The sequence below is a fragment of the Rhinoderma darwinii genome, chromosome 3, assembly GCF_050947455.1.
Source record: "Rhinoderma darwinii isolate aRhiDar2 chromosome 3, aRhiDar2.hap1, whole genome shotgun sequence".
In the NCBI taxonomy this organism is placed as follows: Eukaryota; Metazoa; Chordata; class Amphibia; order Anura; family Rhinodermatidae; genus Rhinoderma; species Rhinoderma darwinii.
Window position 1 is genome coordinate 217,451,629 of NC_134689.1, and position 19,933 is coordinate 217,471,561.

Sequence of the window (19,933 nt, forward strand, 5' to 3'; positions counted from 1 at the left end):
ACCACTCAACGAAAACACAACGCTGATGTGAACAGACCCTTATCCACTGCAAGTAGACAACAAGGTTCCCACGTAGAGTAAATGCTGCAGAATTTCCACAATGGAAATGTGCTGCGTAAAAAAAACACAAAAAGGGGGGGGGGAGTGTTCTGCGATGCGACTTTTAACTGACATGCAGCGGGTTCTGTGCGAAGATGCTGCGTGTTTGGCCAATAGACTTCAATTGGAAGCATAAATTCTGCAACAGATTTGTTTTGTTGTGGTTTTTATGGTGTTTACTCAGCGGAAACGCAGTAAAAACTGCTTCAAATTTGCAGGTGCACATATATAAATTATTCAATATTTAACACTAAATCAAAAAAACGCATAGTTTCTGCAGTAACGTGCTCAGCAAAAACACACTATTTGCTGCAAATTTCTGTGACAGATTAATCTGTGTTTTTTTAGATTCCACTGCAGATTTTCAGTTGCAGAAAATCCACAGCGTATCCTATGTGTGGGAACAGGATATCCAGGGTGCAGTCACACATGGCAAATTTTATTGCAGAAATCTCTGCGACTGAAAATCAGTTACATTTTTATAAACTTGTCAGATACAATTCTGAGACAGAAACGCAAGATAAACTGTGGATTTTTAAATCCGCACCGCAGATCAATTTATGTACGGAAAGATTCTGCAACACGTAGATGAAATTACTTGTAGTCTCATTTACTTTGCTGGTATTGTATTACACTGTGGATTTGCCTCAGGAAAATCTGTACGGCAAATTTGCACGTAATACGCATCGTATCCATGTGACATAAAGGCTCCCATTAAGTCACTGCAAGCAGAGATCTTGAAAAACTTAAGGAATTGATACAGAAAGTATATTGGAAAACTGCATAAATCTTCATTACAATATGGTTTATTTGCAGAAACTGAAAATACCCCTTTAAGGTTGTTAAACTATGAATCAATGAAACAAGTTTTGATTAGCAAACCCTTTCCTGACCAGGCATATTTTCACGTTTTAGCGTGGGAATACACTGGGCATAAAGACTGTGGATTTTCCGCAATGGATTTCATTGCCGAAAATCCACAGCATAGTACATAAGCAGCAGTGTGGGAGAGATTTGAACAAATCTCATCCATACACAGCAGAAAAAATCTGCTGAAAAACCATTCATAAAGTGACCTGTGCTGCGTTATTTTAATCCGCAGCATGTAAATTTATGCTGTGGAATCGCTGCTTCTCTATTGCGGATTTTCCTCATTAAATTCAATAGGGAGTTAAAACTTGCAACAAAGAGCTATGTATTGCGTTTTTGCGGCGGAAACGTTCAAATTAATATAAAAGCTAATACGTACCTCCGGTCGTTGTACAATTTGGTGCGGTTTCTCAGGTGAAATTCCCTGCGGTTTTCCAAAATGGATACGCTGTGTACTTTTATTTGTACTTTTATGCAGCATATCCGTCCTGACTTGACATGACATGTCTTGAGGAAGACTCTTGTGTTGAGATGAAACGTTGGACTTATGGACCATTAAAACACCACCACTTTTTTTGCATACACCTTGGAGTGCTGCCTGATTCTTTGGATCTACTGGTTTTTGGGTCTTATTGTCGTGACCCAGGCGGGCTTGCACTCACATTCTATTGGGGCTGTGCGGCTGACATTTCTTTGGACTACATATATATATATATATATATATATATATATATATATACACACCGTGTTCCAAATTATCATGCACATTGGATTTAAGTGTCATAAACATTTAATTATTGTTTTTTCAATTAAACTCACAGATGGTATTGTGTCTTAGGGCTCTTTGGATCATTGTAATCAATCTCAGACACCTGTGATAATTAGTTTGCCAGGTGTGCCCAATCAAAGGAAAACTACTTAAGAAGGACGTTCCACATTATAAAGCAGGCCACAGGTTTCAAGAAATATGGGAAAGAAAAAGGATCTCTCTGCTGCCGAAAAGCGTTAAATAGTGCAATACCTTGGACAAGGTATGAAAACATTGGATATTTCAAGAAAACTGAAGCGTGATCATCGTACTGTGAAAAGATTTGTGGCTGATTCAGAGCACAGACGGGTTCGTTCAGATAAAGGCATAATGAGGAAGGTTTCTGCCAGACAAATTAATAGGATTAGTAGAGCAGCTGCTAAAATGCCATTGCAAAGCAGCAAAGAGGTATTTGAAGCCGCTGGTGCCTCTGGAGTCCTGCGAACCTCAAGGTGTAGGATCCTCCAGAGGTTTGCAAGTGTGCATAAAGCTATTATTTGGCCACCCCTAAACAATGCTCACAAGCAGAAACGGTTGCAGTGGGCTCAGAAATACATGAAGACTAATTTTCAAACCGTGTTGTTTACTGATGAGTGCCGTGCAACCCTGGATGGTCCAGATGGATGGAGTAGTGGATGGTTGGTGAATGGCTACCATGTCCCAACAAGGCTTTGACGTCAGCAAGGAGGTGGCGGAGTCATGTTTTGGGCTGGAATCATGGGGAGAGAGCTGGTAGGCCCGTTTAGGGTCCCTGACGGTGTGAAAATTACCTCTGCAAAGTACGTAGAGTTTATGACTGAGCACTTTCTTCCGTGGTACAAAAAGAAGAACTGTGCCTTCCGTAGCAAAATTATCTTCATGCATGACAATGCACCATCTCATGCTGCAAATAATACCTCTGTGTCATTGGCTGCTATGGGCATAAAGGGAGAGAAACTTATGGTGTGGTCCCCAAGTTCCCCTGACCTCAACCCTATTGAGAACCTTTGGAGCATCCTCAAGCAAAATATCTATGAGGGTGGGAGGCAGTTCACATCAAAACAGAAGCTCTGGGAGGTTATTCTGACATCCTGCAAAGATATTCAAGCAGAAACTGTCCAAATACTCACAAATTCAATGGATGCAAGAATTGTGAAGGTGATATCAAAGAAGGGGTCCTATGTTAACATGTAACTTGGCCTGCTAAGTTTTTTTTTATTGAAAGAGCTTTTGATTTCTGTAAATATGACCTCCTGATGCTGCAAATTCAACAAATTACCATTTTAGTTCTCTTTACAACCTTTAAAATGTTTTGATCTCTGTTGTGCATAATAATTTGAAACAGTGCATTTTGAGTTTTTTACTTCTAAAAAAAAACCTGTTATCATTAGGAGATTTGTTCAATAAAATTCGCATTATACTCCAATGGTTGATCGCTTGAAGACTATACTGACTGTCATTTGCATCAACTATTTAGGAAAATCAGCGAAAAATAACAGGGAGGGAGAGAGAGGGAGAAAGAAGAGCCCTTAGTATAGTTTTAGAGGATTTATTTTTGTATGTTTTATATAGCAGATTGTCCTCTGCTAATCTACATGTATTTTATCTTGTTTTTCTCAGACGATATAAAGCTTTGATTTTATGTAATAAAATAAGTGTTATTTTTAACTTTTTAAAAAAAAAATAAAAAAACATCCTTGCAGCGATAGGTGTGGACAGCCAGGACGTTTATAGTCTATGGTCAGTCAGCAACTCGTTAAAAGATATTACTGTAGCCATATTTTTCTAGTACTTACTAAATATTGTCATCCTTGCCTGATGAGGATAAAGTGATTCATAAAGAGAACATATATTATTGTTTTACAGTACAATTTTTAGGAGACAGGCTACAGGTGGCAACAATAATATAGCTAGCAGAGCATGAATATAGTCACTGAAGCATATAAACTGCACATGGCTACACCGTCTAATAACACACTGTGACTTTGTATTGCTAAGAATATATTGCGGAGACAAAAAAAATTTATACATCCAAGTCAGCGTTTTAAACTCTACTTACTGCAATCTTTTCCTTTGACTGGATCTGGCAATCCAACGCATTGTTTTTCTGGATTCGGTATAGCAACTCTCCACCTGGATCCAGTGCTGTCACATTCTGTGTATTCATAATGATAATTACCCTGAAAAATCCAATTATATTGTAATTATGATAGAACTGTATACTAACAAAGACACAGGAAACATTCAGCCAGTATAGCAACATGCCCAATAAGTACACTAATCCAGAATATTATGGCAACAAAGCAAATTTTTTCAGATTACAGGTATGCTCTGTGAACTAAGGGGGGATTTATAAAGACTGGCGTTTCACACGCCAGTCTTCAATTAAACTGGAGTAAAGTGCGCCAAACTTATTAGGAGGGTCACTCCTCTTAATAAATTTTGTGCATCTATGCCTGTCCGTGTGCCACAAAATCAAAACTACCCCTGCTATGAGAAGGTGTAGATGTGCGCTATTATTTACAGCTATAAAATTTTGTAGCATAAATTATAGTAAATCTGTCAGTCTGCAGGAAGCCACGCTCCTCCCGCAAACACTGCCCACTTTTATCGCTATTGAGAAGCATAAAACAGCAAAAAGTCACAAATTTTTGCGCAAATATGTGTGCGCCATAATTTTGGACTTTAACACTATAAAAGTGGTGCAAAGCCGTTACTAAATTCCTCCTATAGTCTGCAGAGTAACATGCGTTTACACCAACATTTTAAACCCTATATACAGATTGGTGTGTAGTTTGGGTACATTAAAATAACAAAATATCATACCCTTCCCTATCTCATGTTACTGTTAGGCTAGATTCACACGGGCGTTGCACATCTCGGACGTGAAAAAGTAACGTTTTTCACGTCCGAGGTGCATCCCTGTTCTGTGCTGTGGGACGCGATATCACACATCCCCATAGATTAGAATTTATGGAGGGATGCGTGAAGCGTGAAAAAATAGGACATGTCCTATTTTCTCACAGACCCTTCACACGGGTTGTTGAAACAACGGCCGTGTAAACAGCCACATTGAATTATATAGGTCCGTGTGATGGCCGTTGTTTCAACGGCCATAACACGGACGTTTAACACGTTCGTGTGAATAAGGCCTTAGAAGTGAGTTAAGAGCAGTAGGGGTCCAATCCTTCTCTCTAATAATAGAAAAGAAAATCCTCTGGTCATGAGAGGGAAGGTTTTGTAACATATCAAGCTATATTGAGCATTGCTGATGAAAAAGACCATTCATATTCTTCCCATCCGTGGCCCATTTCTTTCCCGATGCGATCTTTACCGGCAGAGAGCAGCATAACTTTCCTGTACAGTGCTGGAGAGTTCATTCTTGGTGCAAGAAAAAAGGAAAAGTAAGAGGCAGCTTCTCTGTGATCGTGAGGCTGTGTCACCGGGGACTATAGTCTGGGATAAGTATAGCACTGTGGACACTATATGACTTTGTGGGCAAAGTATGACACGGAGCACTGTTTGGCACTATGTCAGCAATGTATGGCGCAAATTGAAAATAAATATCCTTTTTGTTAATAGAATTATATTGTTTTTGAGTCTCTAAATGGCACTATAAGTAAAACAAACACAAGCAGGTCTGCATTCTGTAAGCCAAGCACAGTCAAAGATAGTTGGCTCTCCTTTGAGTTGATGAGTAACGGAATAGGAAACAAATGGCCAGCAATTTTATGACTTGTTCCAAATGATTGAGCTACAGTCTCTCTATCTCAGAATGACTATGTAATCCAAGGAAGCCAAAGCCTGTGTCTGGAAATATAACAATTCAATAGATCAAAAAGATGTCAGTAGTATCAGACATTGCACAAAGATTGATGGAGAAACTGTCAAACATCTGACGTCTGGGATTGCATAAATAGTATAGGCATGTAGATTAACACTGATTGACAAACACCTATATAAACACAAACGCTATTAGACTGTTATTTATGGTCCAAGTTTTTTAGCCTGATCTTCAAATCAATACAAGAATCCAGCCCTGTGTTGGAAAATATTAAACACTTCTAGCGAACTATGCTGGCACCAGTGGCGTTACAAGCACCTGGCACCAGGGGCACGTGCTTGGCTCTTTTGCCAGGTGCCCACATTCAGTTGTATCTCCATTCTCCCTCCACCAGTGCCCAATGGTACCCAAGATATCTTCAGAGTCTACCAACACCCTCGGCTGTCATTGTCAAAAATGTTATGGAGATCTCACTATAATATACAGTATAATATATATATATATACTACCGTTCAAAAGTTTGGGGTCACCCAGACAATTTTGTGTTTTCCATGAAAACTCACACTTATATTTATCAAATGAGTTGTAAAACGACTAAAAAATATAGTCAAGACATTGACAAGGTTAGAAATAATTATTTTTATTTAAAATAATAATTTTCTCCTTCATACTTTGCTTTCGTCAAAGAATGCTCCATTTACAGCAATTACAGCATTGCAGACCTTTGGCATTCTAGCTGTTAATTTGCTGAGGTAATCGGGAGAAATTTCACCCCATGCTTCCTGAAGCCCCTCCCACAAGTTGGAGTGGCTTGATGGGCACTTCTTGCGTACCATACGGTCAAGCTGCTCCCACAACAGCTCTATGGGGTTGAGATCTGGTGACTGCGCTGGCCACTCCATTCCAGATAGAATACCAGCTGCCTGCTTCTTCCCTAAATAGTTCTTGCATAATTTGGAGGTGTGCTTTGGGTCATTGTCCTGTTGTAGGATGAAATTGGCTCCAATCAAGCGCTGTCCACAGGGTATGGCATGGCGTTGCAAAATGGAGTGATAGCCTTCCTTATTCAAAATCCCTTTTACCTTGTACAAATCTCCCACTTTACCAGCACCAAAGCAACCCCAGACCATCACATTACCTCCACCATGCTTGACAGATGGCGTCAGGCACTCTTCCAGCATCTTTTCAGTTGTTCTGCATCTCACAAATGTTCTTCTGTGTGATCCAAACACCTCAAACTTCGATTTGTCTGTCCATAACACTTTTTTCCAATCTTCCTCTGTCCAATGTCTGTGTGCTTTTTCCCATATTAATCTTTTCCTTTTATTAGCCAGTCTCAGATATGGCTTTTTCTTTGCCACTCTGCCCTGAAGGCCAGCATCCCGGAGTCGCCTCTTCACTGTAGATGTTGACACTGGCGTTTTGCGGGTACTATTTAACTAAGCTGCCAGTTGAGGACCTGTGAGGCGTCTATTTCTCAAACTAGAGACTCTAATGTACTTGTCTTGTTGCACAGTTGTGCAGCGGGGCCTCCCACTTCTCTTTCTACTCTGGTTAGAGCCTGTGTGTGCTGTCCTCTGAAGGGAGTAGTACACACCGTTGTAGGAAATCTTCAGTTTCTTGGCAATTTCTTGCATGGAATAGCCTTCATTTCTAAGAACAAGAATAGACTGTCGAGTTTTACATGAAAGCTCTTTTTTTCTAGCCATTTTGAGAGTTTAATCAAACCCACAAATGTAATGCTCCAGATTCTCAACTAGCTCAAAGGAAGGTCAGTTTTATAGCTCCTCTAAACAGCAAAACTGTTTACAGCGGTGCTAGCATAATTGCACAAGGGTTTTCAAGTGTTTTCTAATCATCCATTAGCCTTCTAACACAGTTAGCAAACACAAACACAATGTACCATTAGAACACTGGAGTGATGGTTGCTGGAAATGGGCCTCTATACACCTATGTAGATATTGCATTAAAAACCAGACGTTTGCAGCTAGAATAGTCATTTAGCACATTAACAATGTATAGAGTGTATTTCTGATTAATTTAATGTTATCTGCATTGAAAAAAACTGTGCTTTTCTTTCAAAAATAAGGAAATTTCTAAGTGACCCTAAACTTTTGAACGGTAGTGTATATATATATATATATATATATATATATATACACACACACATTAGAGTCACATTATTATGACCACCTCCTACTTTCGATGTCGGACGCGTGTAGCCCATGAAGGAAGTGATGTGTCGTGGACTTGCTTGGTGGGTATATAAGGTGTGCGATAGGCTGTCTGAACACATATCACTCATTGTTGCCATGAGTAAAAGGGGCGATTTATCAGAGTTGCAAAGAGCCTTGATTATTGGTTTTTCGGGGATCGGTGGAAGTATATCTCAAACAGAGCAGTTTGTGTTCACTGTTCGCATGCTGCTTTAGTGAAAGTGTACGCTGAATGGACAAATGGCACCATTGGGAATAACCGACGTGGAAACTGCGGAGAACCACGTGGCATTGATGTGATAGGTGAACGTCGGCTATGAAGGTGCGCGAGGGCCAAACGACATGCTACAGTGGAGCAGCTCACCATAAAAATCAACCAGGGGGCTACCAGACGTGTGTCTAAAACAACAGTTCAGCAAACCCTACTGCATATGGCGCTCCGAAGCAGACGGATGGACACTGCTCCTATGATAACAAAGGTGCATCGGAAAAAAAGGCTTCAATATGTATGGCAGTATCGGAATTGGACCACCGATGATTGCCTTCTTCAATGAGTCACAATCTTTGCTTCATCGAACGGATGGACGTTGGCGCGTCAGGTGAGAAACATCAGAGAACAAACACCCTGCAACCATTGCTGGAAGAACACAAGCTGGTGGCGGCAGCATTATGGTCTGGGGAATTGTTTCATGGCATTCTCTGGGCCCACTCATCCATGTGGAAGGCACTCTGAACCAATTTGGGTATGAATCCATCGTTGCAGATCACGTCCACCCATACATGCTGTTTGTCTTCCCTGGGGCAGATGGAATCTTCCAGCAAGACAATGCGACATATCACACGGCTAGAAATGTCCGACAGTGGTGGGAAGAGCACGACCAAGACTTCCAAGTACTTCCCTTGCCCCCTAATTCACCAGACTTGAACCCAATTGGGCATTTGTGGGACCACCTCGATTGTCTTGTTCGCTCTATGGATCCTCCCCCACACACCCTCCAGCAAATGTGTGATGCACTGCCGTCAGCAAGGCTCCACATACCTGAGACAACCTTCCAGCACCTTATTAAGTCGCTCTCAGCCCATCTAGCTGCTGTCCGTCCTGCACACGGCAGTTACCCTGGATATTAGCTGCTGGTCATAATAATGTGACTCGACTGATATATATATATCCATCCAGGTTTACAATGCTGCATTTTGAATGCGCTCATAGCATGACCTTGCAGTCAAGACTGCTGTCTCTATTTTGGATTTCAAAAGTAAATATTTTTAACCCTCATCCGCATTACAAAATTGTTATATGGTCAACTCCTGTAAGAAACACCATTTGCACTTTTTATAACTATGACTTCTTGGGATCTTTCTCTATAGCAGGAACGATCTAACATAGCAATTCAAACTTAAAGCTACAAAGTTCAGCACGTTCGGCTGACAGCTATCTCATGTATAAGGCCTCATTCACATCGGGTTTGTGCTATCCGACAGGCGTATACGTTTTTTTATAAAAACGTGGACCATTGAAAACGTATACAAACGTGTACCATTTTCTGTTTACGTCTGTGTTTTTTAGAGCGTTTACGTTTAGAACACACTCATACGTCAGTATAAGTTTCTGTCTGTTTTTTGCATATGTTTTTTTTAAAAGTGAACACTGATAGAAAAAAACAAAACTGATAGATTTACTGTATGTAAACGGATACGAACGTATAGCATTGCGTTTGCATACGTCGTCCATTGAGATCAATGCTAAAAAAAAAAACGTTACGTCGCATATACCTTTTTTTGAAGTACAGAATAGCATAGCAGACTGCGCTTTTCAGTACTTTCAAAAAACAGTATCCCAATGTAAACCATGACAGACAGACCAAACGGATGCTATTTTGGTCTATGTTTGACCCATTATAGTCTAAGTATACGCCGAGCTATACGTTTCAACACTTTTTTAGTGTTTAAAAACGTATACGCTCGGCGGATAGCACAAACGCGATGTGAATGGGGCCTAAGAGGCTGGGAAATATATAATAGAATACATTCTCTACAGCACTGTGAAAATACCAGATACAAAATAAACACAGTAACACAACTATTATTGTAGAGGGGGTATTACTAAATTCGGGATTAAAGTTATAAAACAAAAGTTTAACAGGCTAATTTATATGCTTGAAAGCAATTTTTTATTGAAAACAGGAAAAAGAAAGAGCAAAATATAGGTGTGTATAACTCTTCAAATTATATGGAAAGCAGTGTAGAATTTACAGAGAAGTTACTAAGCAGGAAACTTGTTTCATCACCAGGAAACAGATGAAGAGACACGGATCGAAGGTTCGCAGCCTGCAGGCGGTGTGTATTCTGCAAATACAGAAAGAGCCTGCAATATATTGCTAAAATGTTTGTAATAATATTTCATTTTAATGGCGGGTATTTTTTTGTTTCACTTGGAAATGGAAAAATAATTAATTAATTGGGCAGAAAAGTAAATCCCAAATAGATTCAGTGGAATAACAAAGATGAACTTCATGTGAATTTAATAGATATAAAACAGATATTTCCTACCATGCAGATGGAAGAAGACTCTCTTCACATCTGCGTTGTGTTCTCCGTTATTCTGTTCTGTCATAGGAACAGAACAACAAAAAGAAAAAACAAAAAAAAACCATTTCCTTCAAAGTATTTCTTGATTTCAATAAAAAATTTATAATATTTATATAGCGCAAAAATATTCCGCAGCACTTTAAAATTCAGAGAGAACATGTGAATTCATCAGACATTACATAGTGACAAAAAGTTTTTGCTTTGTTTTTTTTTTTCAGATGGATCCGATAGCAGGCTACTCATCTGGTACCTTTAAGGGTAGGGAGTCGAAAAAAACAAACAGCGTAAACACTGCAGATTTTTCACTATGGATTTCATCATGGAAAATCCGCAGTGTAGTGCAGTAGCAGAAGTGTTGATGAGATTTGAACAAATCTCATCCACACACAGCGGAAAAAATCAGCCAAGAAACCGTTCATAAATTGACCTGCGGTATGTTTTTTTTAGTCTGCAGCATGTCAATTTATCCTGTGGAATCGCTGCTCTTCTGTTGCAGTTTTCCCCATTGAATTCTATGGGGCAGTAAAACCCGAAACAAATAGGCAAACGTTGTGACCTTTGCGGCGGAAAAGCTGTGATTCCACTGCTAAAATCGCTGTGAGGAAAAAAACTTTTTTTGATTCAAAAATTATAAAAAGATTCATACTTACCCCAACCCGTCATAGCAACAGGATCCTCTGCTTTGAGTACAGCCCAGCTTCCTGGGATGACGTTTCATCCCATGTGACTGCTGCAGCCAATCAAAGGCTGCAACTACAGCCTCATCCCAGGAAGCCGGTCTGTACTCCAAGCAGAGGATCCGTCCCTATGACAACGCATGGGTGGTAAGTATAAACTTTTTTTTTTTCCTGCATTATTTCCACAGCAGATAATCCGCCTGAAATACTGCACCACAATTTGGTGTGATTTTTCGGGCAGTATTCCCTGCGGTTTCCAGGATGGATACGCTGTGTACATTTACGCAGCATATCTGCCCTGTGTGCACTTACACTAAAATAACAAAAGGCATAAACCCTTGAACCATATGTCAAATTAACACTCTTCACATACATTGGCCCCACAGAAACCTGGCTGCAGCTAGTTAATATTTCCATAATACGGGGTGAGTGTCAATACATTTTTACAGCAACCTATTGGGATTATGTGCACAAATGAGCAGATTAGACGTAGCATATATTTATATAGGACGGGTGTAGCCAGACATAATTCAGGTTTTAGTTGCTGTGAATGCAGTCACAAATTGTGATAAGGAGGTTCGCTGAACATATGCACACACAGCTGTTATTCACCAGGTACTGCACGTGCCACCCACCACCTGAGCTTTTGTTACAGGTAAGCGGCACATGTTTATTTATACATGGAAGTGTGTAGATAATCCTCACCCCTTCCTTTCTGTATGTCCCCTACCCACCCCTGTACTTGTTCTAAGTAAATAATTACAAAAAAAATGTGAAGAAACCTAACAAAGAATTTGTGACACATTTCTGCTGCTTGGAAATGACCAAAATGTCTTCATATATAAAACCAACGAACTGACAATTATTTCCATTTTTATTGTATTTTTTCTTTCATACAAGATGATTATTATTAAAGCTTTGATGACTGGATCTGCTGTTAAAACTTACATTTTTAAATAAATGTAGCTTCAAGGTGTCAGAAAGTTAGCAATAAACATAGAAAATAATTATAGAGTATTTCTCCCTACAATAAAAAAAAAATCATTATGGGGCATTGAGTTGTCCTCGTCTGAAAAATTTATTCAGCCATTTTATAGTTACATCTGCTTCAGAATTAGCTCGGTGTAAACCAATATGGCTGCCATCATAGCTACCACAGTGTCATCCAAATTTTCCAGCCTATTGAATGGTGATGGAGGAAAAAATTGAATGTAATCTAAGGGTAAAATGCTTTTTTAGGCCTCCTTTACACACAGAAATTTTCTGGCATTTCAAACTGCATCAAAAAATGCTTCTAAAATGCTAGTAGTTTTCAAATGAAACATGCGTTTTTTAGGGCGTTTTTTTATTTGGTGCCATTTTGTACATGCGTTTTTTTCTGTCCTATAATGAAGCCCATGGGAAAAACGTCTGAAAAAACTTCATACCCACATCATGCTGCATTTGAAAAAAAGCGCCACTGACCACACAATTGCCACAAACGGAAACGCAGTTGTGTGAAGTGCATTTAATATTTTATTATAGACTTGAATGTAACATCTGGCCGCACTTAAAACTGCATGAAAACACAGCAAAAACACCATGAAAAATGCAGCCAAATGCTGTGTGTGAAACCACCCTAAGGCTGTCATCATACATGGAGTTTTTTTTACCAATTTATGATGCAGTTTCAAACACAGAAATGGATCCAAAAAGAAAAAAATTATATAACGGAAACACTGATACTTCGCTCTTATGTATCTACTTCCCTGTTAGGAAAAAAATAAATAAAAGAAATACACACATACAGTTTTGATGCAGTTTTTGGTGCAGTTTTTAACTTCGTTTTTTGAGCCATAGCCAGGGGTGATTTCAAAAGGAAGGAAAGGTATAAAGAAAAGACTGATGAATCTCATTTCTTTTGGATCCACTCCTGTGTTTGGTTAAAACAACAGAGCCAAAATCTGCATCAAAACAGTGAATGTGATCCTGGCCTAAGGAGGTTTTCTCACAAACGGACAAGTCATAAGAGTCACATAGGTGGTGCTTGGGACCTGGTTGGTTCAGGTCTCCATTTTTAAAGGTTACTTAACACTAGGGGGCCTCCGCTTCAATAGAGAGGTGACTGAACATATGTATGACCGTTAAACTTTGTAAAGTGACTCTTAGGGCATGACCACACGTGGCGGATTTCCTCCGCAACTGTCCGCATCAATGCCGCACAGAATCTGCGTTGCAGATTCTGCTGCGGATCTGCACAAAATGTGCAGAAAATTGATGCGGACTAGCTGCTGCGGACTGCGGGAAAAGTGCTTCCCTTCTCCCTATCAGTGCAGGATAGAGAGAAGGGACAGCACTTTCACTAGTGAAAGTAAACGAATTTCATACTTACCGGCCGTTGTCTTGGTGACGCGTCCCTCTTTCGGCATCCAGCCCGACCTCCCTGGATGACGCGCCAGTCCATGTGACCGCTGCAGCCTCTGCTTGGCCTGTGATTGGCTGCAGCCGTCACTTAGACTGAAACGTCATCCTGGGAGGCCGGACTGGAGACAGACGCAGGGAGTTCTCGGTAAGTATGAACTTCTATTTTTTTACAGATACATGTATATTGTGATCGGTAGTCACTGTCCCGGGTGCAGAAACAGTTACTGCCGATCGCTTAACTCTTTCAGCACCCTGGACAGTGACTATTTACAGACGTCTCCTAGCAACGCTCCCGTCATTACGGGAGCCCCATTGACTTCCTCAGTCTGGCTGTAGACCTAGAAATACATAGGTCCAGCCAGAATGAAGAAATGTCATGGTAGTAAAACAAATACGCTCCGCAGCACACATAAGATCTGCGGACTTCATTGCGGAATTTTGACTCTCCATTGAAGTCAATGGAGAAATTCCGCCATGAGTCCGCCACTGCTCCGCAACAGACAGAGCATGCTGCGGACACCAAATTCCGCTCCGCAGCCTATGCTCCGCAGCGGAATTTTACGCCTCGTCTAAACGAACACTGCTAAATTAAAGTGTAAGTCAATGGACAAACGGCTCCGCTGCGGATTAACGCTGCGGAGTGTCCGCAGCGGAATTTAAGTGAAATTCCGCCACGTGTGAACCCAGCCTTAGGCCTTGTTCACGAAGTGCAGATTTGCTGCTGATTTTGCCTGTATTTTTTAAGCCAAGACCAGGAACAGAACCTAAACAAAATAAATATATAAAGGAAGGCCTTAAAATGTCTCCCCTCCTGGATCCAATTCTGGTTTTGGCTTAAAAAATGCATGTAAAATCTGCATCAAATCTGCACTGTGTGGAAAAAGGCCCTACAGACTGTGATTGTCATTTCATAAAATGTCAAGACCCATTTATTTATTGAAATGATATAGAGATGAGAATATTGTACACCCCTTCAAAGTCATTTGGAAGCGAGATGCATACAGATGGAAATTCTTTCCTTTATTAGTATACATACAATGTCACGTCAAGACCAATAAGACCTGGCACATGCTACTAGTGTTTATCATTAAAGCTCTGTCATATAGAGAATCCCCAATCAAATACAATGAATTCATTAGACATTCACTGGTGACTATAATAAAGTGATACCATGTAGTAAAGTAGCAGTGCCAGTATATAACATGGTGTCTGACACTGTCTCGCACATAACAACATTTTGTCACATCCCACCTTGCCGTGCTGCTTCAGATACTACTTGTGTGATTAGAAATGCTCTTTACCTTGGAATGTCACCCAACCATTCATGGTATGAACGTACTTAGTAAGAGCAAACACTTATCACTTCTGAAAAAAAGAAGCAGCTTTTATCACAATCGCATGAGGGTCAGAAATGGAGGCATGCATGTGTCATATGCTTAGAGAGCACTCCCCCAGAATAGAAAAAAAATCACATTAGATATAGATCCTTGAGGTGTGCGCATCTTTCCCACAGATTTTCTAGAGTCCAGAATAATAAATCCTTCTAACAAACTGATACAGGAATAGGAAATATATCACTAAATAACTAAGCAAATTGGCCATTGTGGGTTCTAGGAGACTGGTGGACAGTCCTGGGTGACAATAAATTTATTTATATATATATATATATATATATATATATATATATGGGCCTCTGGGTTTTCCAACTGCTAATTCGATAACAGCGCGGTGCTAGCCATAGACCGCCTTTTAATGTCTCTCAAGATATTCCCCCTTCAGTGTGGCAATCTGTCAGTAGCTGTGAGACATGGATGGGAATGAGCATAATCCCTTACATGTGATCTAACATACTGTAGAGAGAACTATTATGTTTTTTAAGGTAGCAACGGCCTCCTTGCCTGCAGGGCTTGTGTACAGTTGCACATGTGGCATGCCCACCCCTGGCACTAAGAATTCCCAAAAACACATTTAACTAAGGCTAAGTTCACAATATGAGTGGGGTGAATGTTTAGCTAATGCGTTTTTAGATTTTTCCATCGAACGTGGCCATAGAGTTATTGGCCAGTTAAAGGACAATCATTTGAGATGATATACCGTTGCCTCAACTGACTGAAAAATACAGTTGACTATACTTTTCAATACAAGTGTTTACAACACCCCCCGACTAAAAATATTTACTGCGCGTTAGTTTATTTTTTATTTTTACTGGAGTCAATAGCCTTCAAGCATTCTGTTTGGTGTGACCATTTGAAATGCATGACGGTTTGCCCCAGATGCATGCAACTTTATACCTTTATGCCTAGGTTGCATACAATGAAGGAAATAAGTATTTGATCCCTTGCTGATTTTGTAAGTTTGCCCACTGTCAAAGACATGAACAGTCTAGAATTTTTAGGCTAGGTTAATTTTACCAGTGAGAGATAGATTATAAAAAAAAAAAAACAGAAAATCACATAGTCAAAATTATATATATTTATTTGCATTGTGCACAGAGAAATAAGTATTTGATCCCCTACCAACCATTAAGAGTTCAGCCTCCTCCAGACCAGTTACACGCTCCAAATCAACTTGGTGCCTGCATTAAAGACAGCTGTCTTAAATGGTCACCTGTATAAAAGACTCCTGCCCACAGACTCAATTAATCAGTCTGACTCTAACCTCTACAACATGGGCAAGACCAAAGAGCTTTCTAAGGATGACAGGGACAAGATCATAGACCTGCACAAGGCTGGAATGGGCTACAAAACCATAAGTAAGATGCTGGGTGAGAAGGAGACAACTGTTGGTGCAATAGTAAGAAAATGGAAGACATACAAAATGACTGTCAATCGACATCGATCGGGGGCTCCATGCAAAATCTCACCTCGTGGGGTATCCTTGATCCTGAGGAAGGTGAGAGCTCAGCCGAAAACTACACGGGGGGAACTTGTTAATGATCTCAAGGCAGCTGGGACCACAGTCACCAAGAAAACCATTGGTAACACATTACGCCGTAATGGATTAAAATCCTGCAGTGCCCGCAAGGTCCCCCTGCTCAAGAAGGCACATGTACAGGCCCGTCTGAAGTTTGCAAATGAACATCTGGATGATTCTGAGAGTGATTGGGAGAAGGTGCTGTGGTCAGATGAGACTAAAATTGGGCTCTTTGGCATTAACTCAACTCGCCGTGTTTGGAGGAAGAGAAATGCTGCCTATGACCCAAAGAACACCGTCCCCACTGTCAAGCATGGAGGTGGAAACATTATGTTTTGGGGGTGTTTATCTGCTAAGGGCACAGGACTACTTCACCGCATCAATGGGAGAATGGATGGAGCCATGTACCGTCAAATCCTGAGTGACAACCTCCTTCCCTCCACCAGGACATTACAAATGGCTCGTGGCTGGGTCTTCCAGCACGACAATGACCCGAAACATACAGCCAAGGCAACAAAGGAGTGGCTCAAAAAGAAGCACATTAAGGTCATGGAGTGGCCTAGCCAGTCTCCAGACCTTAATCCCATCAAAAACTTATGGAGGGAGCTGAAGATCCGAGTTGCCAAGCGACAGCCTCGAAATCTTAATGATTTACAGATGATCTGCAAAGAGGAGTGGGCCAAAATTCCATCTAACATGTGTACAAACCTCATCGTGAGTATCAGTTTCTTGAAATTTTTATTTGATGCCAAGGGTTTGGTGCAACGTTTCGGTCAAAGGACCTTCGTCAGGCACTCGTTTCCCTGGTTACTGGTGTCTCCAGAAGATCGGTGCTGTATGTCAGAATGGCGGATTTCCGCTTCTTTTGGCGCTCAATCCGCCATTCTGACATACAGCGCCGATCTTCTGGAGACACCAGTAACCAGGGAAACGAGTGCCTGACGAAGGTCCTTTGACCGAAACGTTGCACCAAACCCTTGGCATCAAATAAAAATTTCAAGAAACTGATACTCACGACTCAGTGTGCCGAATACTTTTTCACAATACGATTGGGTTGGGACCCTATTCGTTCACCTACTTTGATCTAGTGCATTCCGAACCAAGCTCTATGTGTACAAACCTCATCATCAACTACAAAAAACATCTGACTGCTGTGCTTGCCAACAAGGGTTTTGCCACCAAGTATTAAGTCTTGTTTGCCAAAGGGATCAAATACTTATTTCTCTGTGCACAATGCAAATAAATATATATAATTTTGACAATGTGATTTTCTGTTTTTTTTAATATAATCTATCTCTCACTGGTAAAATTAACCTAGCCTAAAAATTCTAGACTGCTCAAGTCTTTGAAAGTGGGCAAACTTACAAAATCAGCAAGGGATCAAATACTTATTTCCTTCACTGTACATTTAGGGCATGTATTCTGAGAAACATTTCAAATGTTCTAACTGGATGGAATGCCTGAACGCAGTGTAATTCTAGCTTTAGAAACAACTCAATAGAATATTAAAAACTCAATGACCTATATATACACAGGATTATTATTTTTCAGAATACATTTTTATTTCTTGTAGATAACAAATAAGCCAGAATACCTGGAAATTATATAAAACAGTACGCAGCTTTCTGACATACAGGTCATGATAAAAAAAAAGTATAATGAAATATCCATTATGTCAGTTGCTCTACTTCAGGGTCAATAGTAGGTGAGTAGGTTTGCTGGCAAACAAACTTGAAGGGTGACAGTATTGATTTAGTAGATAGTATGTTGTCATCTTTTCAAAACATAAGGCCTTATTCACACATTGTATATCTGGTGCATTTTATTTGCATGCAGTTCTTCTAGCCAAAGCCAGTAGTGAATCCCAAACAAAGTATAAAGGAAAAACTGGAAAATCTGTGAGGTGATAGTAATGGACTTCATAGGTTCAACATTAGACAAAGCAACAAAAAATTGTGTTGCATTTGAACTGTATATTCTACACAAAAACCATCCAAGTTAGTCTATGGCAACACATGAGAAGTTACACGGTTCCTTAGAGACACCCCTCCACGCCCACATTGGAAGGTTTTCCAACTATGTACTGTATACTGCCAAATACAAAGAAATACAAAGGGTAATTACCCTTTCACCCCATCACAGCTGTGACAATGTAGTAAACGATGGTAAGCCTGGTTTAAATATTAAACAGAGACTGCAGGGAGGCACCTGTCTCTTAAACCAGAACCAGAAACTTTCTATGAGAATATGCAAAATGAATCGCCTGAGGGAGAAGACGGCTTGCATTATACTACACCCCAATAAACCAAGTCTGGTTCCTTTAAATGGCAATTATTCTCCACCCCTTACACTGCTTTAGTAGAACTTGTTACACCTGGGAGATAATGGATGGTTCACATAGGAAAGTTTGTTAAGTCTGTAGATAATGTGATAGAATTTCAGAAATATAAAACTTATTTAAAGAAAAAATACATGAAAACTAGAAGTGGTATAAAGTCCATAACAGACCATACGAAGCTACATCAAATATTAGTCTGCTTTCTTTTCGAGTCATCTGCTTGACTCCATGGACAAGGCTTTTTACGAGTCGTCTTAATGCAGTAAATCAATGTTACTTTCGGCCAGTGACACACGGCTAGACTTTGATGTACTGGTAAACACACAGGCATGATTATAACAAAACTGGACCCTCTAAATAAGGACTGGTCATTAAATGCCCACACACTGCCCACTCCTGATTCATAAGCCAGGGAAAGTGCATGGAATAATTTTAATGAATGATCCACTGGACGCTCAGAGATTGATATATTTTACTCTGTGAAAACTTTAATTCACAGTCAGGCTGAGAAACACTGTGTACTGTAGGTCCAAATACAAGCATATAGGGAACCTAACATAATTCATACAAGGCAAAGTAGATCTTGCGTACAATCCTTTAGCAAAGATTTCCATATACTTTATAAAACCATGAGGTCTGTTTACTATGCCAATCCATTAGGGCCCTGGTAGCTCTTAAAAAATCAATGACAAAAGTTTTTATTTAGATAAAGGACCAGACACCACTTAGCACATCTGCTCACACAAGGGAGTGTGCTACTGAGATAATATTGCAGATTGCGGACTGGTCCCTGCTCACATTTACATGTACAAGACAGAACATTAAGGGCTCTTAAAAATCTCCACATTATGTAAGAAGCTCTGTACACTTCTAATTTTTAAACATATCTATCTATCTATCTATCTATCTATCTATCTATCTATCTATCTATCTATCTATCTATCTATCTATCTATCTATCTATCTCTTCAACATATATCTAAATCTCCAGCATAAAAATGGAATTCATTTACAATCCCTATGGGGACTAATAGATCTTAGATGACAGAAAATTGACATAAATTGGATAGATCGGGTGATGGTCTTCATGTCTTTGGATGCTATCAGATACCCTCAAACCAGCTTTCAGAGTGGAAATAGTAATCGACTGAGCTAAATGGATAACCTTCATAGTTTCCCTCAAGATAAGGTGGCATTGAGCAGTCTGGCTGCACCGCCAACTACATAGGCATGTCTGCTTGTAAGATCCGAGCATGCA

The 19,933-nt window shown here is 40.0% G+C and overlaps 1 protein-coding gene across 1 annotated transcript in view; it reads right to left on the minus strand.

Moving 5' to 3' along the window:
• ELAPOR2 (endosome-lysosome associated apoptosis and autophagy regulator family member 2) overlaps positions 1 to 19,933 on the minus strand; it is a 93,120-nt gene that overhangs the window by 67,310 nt on the left and 5,877 nt on the right. The window contains exon 2 of the mRNA XM_075857370.1: positions 3,816 to 3,936. Coding sequence (XP_075713485.1) covers positions 3,816 to 3,936 — 121 coding nt within the window. The remainder of the gene's footprint in view (positions 1 to 3,815; positions 3,937 to 19,933) is intronic.